This window comes from Petaurus breviceps, unplaced genomic scaffold (assembly GCF_028583685.1).
Source record: "Petaurus breviceps papuanus isolate PSGF00001 unplaced genomic scaffold, PetGlider_PUasm1.0 37, whole genome shotgun sequence".
NCBI classification, from domain to species: domain Eukaryota; kingdom Metazoa; phylum Chordata; class Mammalia; order Diprotodontia; family Petauridae; genus Petaurus; species Petaurus breviceps.
In genome coordinates, this window is record NW_027186296.1 from 61,566,630 (window position 1) to 61,574,815 (window position 8,186).

At 43.6% G+C, this 8,186-nt stretch overlaps 1 protein-coding gene across 6 annotated transcripts in view; it reads right to left on the reverse strand.

Annotated features, from left to right (window-relative positions):
* KLHL25 (kelch like family member 25) overlaps positions 1–5,084 on the reverse strand; it is a 49,296-nt gene extending 44,212 nt beyond the window's left edge. For 4 of the 6 annotated variants that reach the window (XM_069098541.1, XM_069098539.1, XM_069098543.1 and 1 more), the window contains exon 1: positions 4,865–5,084. Coding sequence is in view for 2 of the 6 variants with exons in the window: in XM_069098538.1 (XP_068954639.1) it covers positions 4,503–4,560 (58 nt within the window). In the remaining 4 variants the exon portion in view is untranslated. Of the gene's footprint in view, positions 1–4,502; positions 4,614–4,864 lie in introns of all 6 variants that reach the window. The other 2 variants (XM_069098538.1, XM_069098537.1) reach the window with 1 other exon arrangement.
* Positions 5,085–8,186: the final 3,102 nt, after the last annotated feature.

An 8,186-nucleotide genomic window follows, 5' to 3' on the forward strand; every position in this document is an offset into this window, starting at 1 on the left:
ATTGATCACACCCTGGTCAGGCAATGCCAAAGGATTGGGGAGCCAGGAGAATACAAGCTTGCAAATCAGTCTGATAGGGAGTTCACCAAAACAAGATTCAAAGTTCTTACATCAATGGAAGTGAGGGGGTGGAGGTGGAGTCAGGAGGGGACAAGCAGCTACAGTTGGGAAAGACTTGTTTCAATAAAGTTATTGAGAAAGCTTAGATGTGCCTTAATTAAACCTACAGTCTGGCTACCATGTATCCCTCCCCCCCATGGCTTATCCTATATGGTCGGAATGAAGTAATGAAGTAATTAGAAGAATGTCAAAATCTTCATCATAATGATAGCCCACATTTATATCATACTTCATTCATATTTACAAAGCATTTGATACACATAATCTAATTTGATCCCTAAAACAATGCAGTAAACTTAAGTAATACAAGCATTATCCTCATTTTACAGGTAAGGAAACTGAGGACCAGAGAGGGGAAGTACTTTGTCCAAAGTCATATAGTTATAGTTAATCAAGTAGTAGAACAAGTACCTAAATCCTGTCCCTTGCCTCCAAATCTGGCTTGCTTTCTCAGTCAGGAAAAAAAAAAGGGAAGAGTGAATGTAGAGGGGGGAAGGAAATAGGAAAGATGTGTGCATAGCTAGAGAATTAGAGTCAGGAAACAGACAAATCAGAAGATTGAGAGACTCAGGAATCAAAAACTGCGCCAGGGACCCAAACACTCAAGAATATGGATGAAGATATATGATGCTAACCACTGCCCAAACTAGTAACACAGCAGCTCCACTCTTCAAGTTACCTGTCTTTTCCTTGGTTCCTGAGATGAAGAGTATGCAGGGAATGGTATGGACCCAAACTAAATGTCTACCAAGTTGCTATAGAGCCAGCCCTCTGCCCTTGATGTTGGGGTGGCAGTGAATCCTTGGATCAAGAAAGGCAGCTGGTTCATTCTTGCTGAGGAGGAATTTTGATTGCTTCAGTAGGGCTAACTGCCACTGTGGGGATGTACAGTTGATAAGCAAAGACCCATCAAAGAGATATTGGTTAAAGGTCAAGTGGGGAAAGGTGGTGGTTGTGGATTATAGTTGCTAAATGCTTCCTAGCAGGCATTCATTCCAACAGGGAGAGATTTAAGCAACATGGACGGTGGCTGAGACAATTCAATGATTTAATTTACCAAATTAAATGAAAACCAGAATCTCAATTAACCAATTCATTTAAGCTTGCATTTTCTCAGGACAACTAAAGCCTTCCCACATTAGCCAGGGATATCTTTGAGCACAGATTTTTGAACTGTTACACTCACAGACTGATAAGGAACTGAGGGCACTGGATCAATAGGTGGTGAGCATTTGCTTCTTCCTCTTCCCAACACAAATGGGGGCCAGTTAAGTTCCTACATGGCCCCAGGGAAGATAGGCAATGGTAGTAATATGCCATTCAAATACTATTTTAAAATCAGCCAGTATTATTACTCTAAATTTACAGATAAAGAAACTGAGGCTCTAAATTAAGTAATAAACCCAGTCACAGAGCTGGTTAAGCATCCACTGAAAAATTTCTCTCTAAGTCTCTTAAATTCAAATCTAGTTCATTCCACCATGTGGTTTATCTGTTTGGTCCAGGACCTTCAACTCCAACATTGGCAAGAGCAAAAATCAATCCAGCGTCTGTTGGGGGTGGGGTGACAGGGATGGTTAAGAGCCTAACTATAATTCTTGACCCTCCTCTTCCTCTCCCCCTCACCCCTGGACTACAGCTTTGGGAGTAGTGAGGGTAGGAGGGAGGGAATGGAAGCTATAGTTCTAAGTGTTCACAGGAGCCACCATGGAACTTCTCTCTCTCAGCTAGATGACCAACTGTCCCTCTCTCCCTTACTAGGTAGGTACCTTGCAGGGAGATCTGAAACAATACAAATATACATTCACCAAGCCCAAGAATCTATAGGTAATTAGCTCCTCTTCCCTCTATGAGAAGACCTAGAAGTAAGAATGCTGAATGTACTGGTAGGTTTCACTGTGATTACCCTGTCATCAGACTTACTTGAGTGACATCTGACTGTTCCACTTCTCTCTGCACAAAGGAAATGAAGGGTTCTAACATTTCTATCTCCCTTTCTACTACTCTCCTTAAAGTCATTTGAAGTCAATATAATAACTGCAGTAGCGTTGGAAAAGATAATTCAATCTTCCTTACAAGGTGTTCAGAACCTCTTGTGGCAGCATGACTTCTATTTTAGAAACATACAAAGTAGCTTTCAGTCTGCAACTGAAATCTGCTCTTTAAATTGCAGATATGCATCTTAAGTCATTTTCTCCTCAGTACCTCAATGAAATCATCTTCAATATCCCCCCATGAATCCTAACTTCCCACTCGTGTGGTAGTAAACCCTAGCTAGCAAATGTCATCCTCAGCTGACAGATTGGGAAACTGAGGCCCAAAGAAGCAAAGGAATATATCCCAGGATAATGGCAGATGAGTGGCTAAGACAGGATTAAAGAGCTTCCAATTCTGTGAAATTTACTCTCAAAAGAAGATATTCACACTCAGAAGGCTTAAAGATTAGCAGCTCTAGAAACCTGAAAATTTTCCTTTATTCACCAAACTGACAATAGATCTTTTTCTACATCAATTATTCCCATAAACCCCACTTAGGTTTTGATGCATTCTAAGTAAATTTCATAATGATTTGACCTGCCTTTTTCCTTACTGAGGAGGCAGTGTGAAATTACAGCAGAGAGGATGCCAGATTCACAGACAGAAAACCTGGGTTCAAATGCTATCATTGCTAATTCCCGCCTGTGTGATCTTGGGCAAGTCCCTTACATCTCTCTGGGCCTTGGTTTCCCCATCTGTAAAAGGAGTAGCTTGTACCAGATGATCTCTAAAATCCACTCCAGCTCTAAATCTATGGCTTGAATGTGCCCTGATGGACCCCCTTCAACATGACAGACATATCCCTTTCATCAGTTTATGCTTGTATCCTGCCTTATATCATTCAGATTCCTTTTATACCCATCCACTGCCACTTCATTTGATCCTCAAATCCATCCTGTGAGAGAGCAGATCATCATCAAAGATTCACTTAGTAAGTCATGGAGACAGGGCTAGAGCCAGGGATAGGGAGTGTGTGGCCTTGAGACCACATGTGGCCCTCTGTGTCCTCAAGTTTGGCCCTTTGAATTCAAATTTGTTCTGTAAAGTGGCCTCGAGATCACAGGTTCCCCACCCCCAAGTAGACCCAAGTCCTCTTTGACTTAGTTCAAATTCCCTGATCTTCCCACTACCCAAATGCTGCTCTCTAAAGTTACCCAGATAAGACATTCTCTTTTACTGTAGTCTACTAATTGGGCTCCATCTGAGAATAACTAAGGAGCCTCGGTCTGAGAGAACTACCATTGCCTTAGGACCTCATTTCCACTAAACTGCAAATTTATGTTCATGGGATCATGTGGGTAGACAATGCTGTCAGAAATTACCATTCCTTCCTCCAACCATCCATGGAACTTTGTAATTATCCTATATTCTGCACTAGTTACAGTATTTTATATGGGTGTGATGGTCCCCTCTCAAACTTAGCCTTCCCTTATTCATCTTTGTATCATCCTCAGCTCTCGTTCCTTTGCACATAGTAGGTGCTTAATAAACAATGGCTGAATGGATAAATGAGTGTAAGAATGCATGTGTGGGGTTCTCCTCTCACAGCAAACAAAAAGCTGTTTACTTGAGTCAGCCAGTCAACAAGCACTTTACTAGAGTAAATTGCAAAGCAGAGTGGGACCCAAATCCTCCAGTCATCCCACTGTATCCCCAAATGCTCCAATCATCCCACTTCCTTTGGACCTTGGATGCTTAAACTGTTCACAACTGCAGCTCACAGCTGGGAAACAGATCAGAGCAGAATGCTGGACTTTCCCTTACTCCCAACAATGAGCAATTCCTATGCTCTGTTCCTGGAAGGGACTGATGCTGTATAGCTGTTGTATACAACGTTTTCATTTTCAAAAAAATGAAGGATCTGGGTATATGGAAAGAAGACCATCTGGCTTTCAGAGCAAAGCACCACAGGGTTTTAGCTTGGGGTAAAAAAGCTGGGACACCAGCATTCTCAAAAGCAAACATCTTCCTCTTTCCAGGATCAATAATAATAAAAAAGATTGTAGACTTAATGAAGAAACAACTCCCAGGGGGAAGAGTTTAGGCTCCCAGAGCCAAACACCCATTTGCTGCAAAACAATTCATTCCCTCACCCGGGGCTTAGCAAATGTTCTCCCAGGATCCTAAAGCTGCAAAAAATTACAAAAAAAAAAAAGTGTGTGTGTGTGTGAGAGAGAGTGAGTGAGAGAGAGAGAGAGAGAGAGAGAGAGAGAGAGGGACAGAGAGAGGCTCATAGCACGAGAGATAGAGAGAGAGAGAGAGAGAGAGAGAGAGAGAGAGAGAAGGGATTCGGAGGCTAGTCCTCATTAGATTCAAAGCCTAGAAATACCCCTGTGGTGTCTTGCCTGGGGTGAGTCTGTCTCGGTGTTTCCTCTTTCCCAGGAACTGCTGGCTACGGTACATAGAACTCACTTCCAGTGGATCGTCCCTCAGTCAAGTCCTGACCGCAGGGCTGCCTGTCAAAGAGGGAGGATTGACAGTTCTCACACCCGGCTTCCCAGCCCGCCTTCCCGACCCTCTAGCAGAGCCCAGAACAGCATCTACGAGCCAGGCTGCCTGACCGTGCCCACTCCCTTGCTGCTGCCCCGGCGCCCAGCACTTTGCAAAGGGCCCGAGAGAGTGCATGGGCAAACCTGCTTCAACAGTGCGTTCTGCGGACAGGGCAGCGCTCCCTCTGGGCACCTTGAGCGCGGACACAGGTACTTACTTCAGGGGCACTCCCTTGCCCGCTGATCCCCCGTTCTAGCTCCCTGTAGCGGCTCTTCCCAATCAGTGACCTCCGGTCGCCCGGACGATGCTCATGTTGCCTCCACCTCCTCCTCCTCCAGCTTCTCTCCGGCCTCTCCTGCCCCTCCCCCTCGCCCACCCCTAGAACGTGCACTCTGGATACTATGTAGCGAGGGCGCTGCAAACAAACTAGTTTCCCGGCCCTCGCTCCCCCCTCCCCCACCTGAGGGCAACAAACCAATCAGAAGAGCCTCCACTGTGACGGACAGGAAGCTGAACCCATAGTTCGCTGTCCCGGAAGAGAAAGGGGTGGGAGCCTAGACTAGGTTGCCTAATTGGAGGAGGGGGAGGGAAGAAGAATTGAGGGGGAAAAAGAGCTTCGACTGGGATTCTTAAAGGGACAGGCGCTTTTGTTCACCAAAGGGCTGAAGTTGGGAAACAAAACGCAGCATAATCTGGGTTTCGGGAGTGAGTTGCGTGGTTTCGAAGGAACCACTCATTGCTCCACCTTCGCAGGTTTCTGTCAGGCTTACACTTAGCTGGGCTCTGCCTGCAACAGCTGCTTTCTTTTTGCTGATCTCTACACAAAGTCCTAGAAAATTGTAACTTGTTCATAAATGTGCATTTAAGCCACTGTCAAACCCCATCACCCCCGTTATCGAAGGGTTCCAATGCGCTTAGAAGAAATGTGAGGGGCTTTAAACATGAGTAAGACAAGGTCCCTTAGTGAGTCTTCTTTTAGTCTGGGGTGAGGAGGTGATACGTTTACATAAGAATAACTTAACACTTAACTAGCACTCCCTACGTTCCGAGCCCGGTGCTAAGTGCTACGGCATACAATTCTGGTCTCCTTTAATAATAATAATAACAACAACGATAGCTAGCTTTTATATAATGCTTACACAGTGCCAAGCACTTTACAATTATTATTTCATTTGATCCGACAATGGCATTCCCATTTTATGGATGGGAAAAACCGAGGCGGGCAAGTCAAGTGACTTGCTTAGGGTCACACAACGAGGAAGAGTTTGAGGTCCGATTTGACCCCAGACCAAATGCTCTACCAACTCATTCAAAGCGGTATATTGTTAAGTGCCCTGAAAAAGGTTAGCACTAAGTGTTCCTTGAGTTCAGAGAAAGGAGACCTGCAGCTTGCTACCAGCTAGGGACATCGGAAAATAAAGGTTTCCTGGATGAGGTGGCATTTGAACTGGGTCTTAGGATTTCAACAGGCAGGGAGTTTGGGAGGAAGGGCAGTTAATGTGCAAGGCATTGGGACTATTTCCCATTTGGTCTGAGTGAAGGATTTGGATAGAAAAGTGGGTGGAAATGTGCAGGTGATTAGGTTGACTGCAGTAACTAACATAAAACCTGGACATTGATACATTGTCAAAATTGCTCATAAAAGTTTGCCTTTTTTTTTCTCGTAAAAGTTCAGTGTAGGCTCACTGAGGGTTAGAATTATCTGAATTCCTATTGGTCGCGGTTTGTGTGTGTGTGTGTGTGTGTGTGTGTATTCCAGTGCCTTTCATTAGATAATGTTGGGGACCACTTTTCTCCTTTTGCACATTAACTGGCTCATAGCACAGTGCTTGTATATGGCACTCAGTGAACATTGAAGATGGACAGAAGACCATCTATCTTTGGCTGTTCTCTGCACAGAACAAAATAACTTCAAAATATAGGATGCCGAGTTATAAAAGTTGTCAGATGTTAGAAGGGATCCTCAGTGTAATCTAGAGACTTCAAAGAGTGAAAGAACATTCAGGATGGTTTGAGTACATTCATTTCCAGAGGCAAAAATGTTCTCTTGAGGTCCTTTCAAGCCAGTGATTTTAAGTGTGGGGTTGGGAAGGTAGTGGGGAACTATCCTCAAAATTTCTCTCTCCATTTTGTCTGTTTGAAAAAGCACATTTCCAGTTTTTATTTAATCAGTTTATAAGGCGGTTTACTTATATAAGTGCTGTTGTCTGAAATACACAAGTAAAAAGACCCTCAAATTAATATCGATCAGACTTCATTTATTTTTCCACATAGGATAATGTGTTAAATTGTAAATATTAGCCACCCAAAATTTGGTCCCTGTTATACTATACTCTCTTTTACCCCCACCCCAACTATGTTAAATTTGTAGCTTGAATATATTAAAATATAGGAAATGAAATGAAGCCAGTCAAAGAACAACTACATTGAGTTGATGCACTCAAATGTTAAAGGGAAAAAAAAGAAATTAATTTTCTTCCCATTTGAGGCTCCCTCTGCCCCCCTCCATCTCAGTCAGTGACAAATAATAGATATTTATTTATTTTAAAGCAATCGGGGTTAAGTAACTTGCTCAAGGTTACACGGCCAGTTATTTCTGGGTGTGGTGCTGAGTATCTGAGCCCGGATTTGATCCAGGTCATCCTGACACTGGAGCCGTTGCTCTTACTCGATGAGCCACCTGGCCGCCCCTATAATAGATATTTATTAAACACTTACTATGTACTAGGCACTATGCTAAGCACTGGGGATACAAAAAGCAAAATATAGCCCCTGTGTTTAAAGTTTAAAGAAGTTTAAAATCTATTGGGGGAGAGGGAATGCAAACAACTATGCACAAACAGGAAAAATAGGAAATAAATTATGGAGGGAAAGCATTAAAGGGAATAGAGAAAGACTTTTTATTGAAGGTGCAATTTTAGCTGGGACTTGAAAGAAACCAATGAATTCAGGAGGTGGAGATGAGGAAGGAGAGCATTCCAGGCTTGGGAGACAACCAGAGAAAAGTCCAAGAAAGGAAGAATTTCTTTTTCATCAAACAGCAAGGAAGTGAATATCACTATAGATTCCAGAGTGCGTAGATTGAGGGGAAGTGTAAGAAGACTTGGAAAGGTGGGTGGGTTGGGCAATTTATGAAGGACTTTGAACACCAAATAGAGAATTTTATATTTGATCCTGCAGATGTTAGGGAGCTTTTAGAGTTTATTGAGTAGGCTAAGTCACATGGTCAGACTAAGGTTTTAGGTCACAAGAGTGGAGAACCTGCAGCCTAGAGGCCTCATGTGGCCCTGTAGGTCCTCAAGTGCAGCTTCTTTGGATTCAGTCAAAAGGCAGCACTTGAGGGCCTGGAGGGCCACATATGGCCTCAAGGCTGAAGATTCCTGCCCCTGTTTTAGGATAATCACTTTGTTAGCTGAGTGAAGGATGGATTGGGGTGTGGAGAGACTTGTGTCAGGCAGACCAACCAGGAGGCTATTGCATTAAGTTCAGATGTAAGGAAATAAGGGCCTGTATCAGGACTGTGGAAGTTGTCAGAGGAG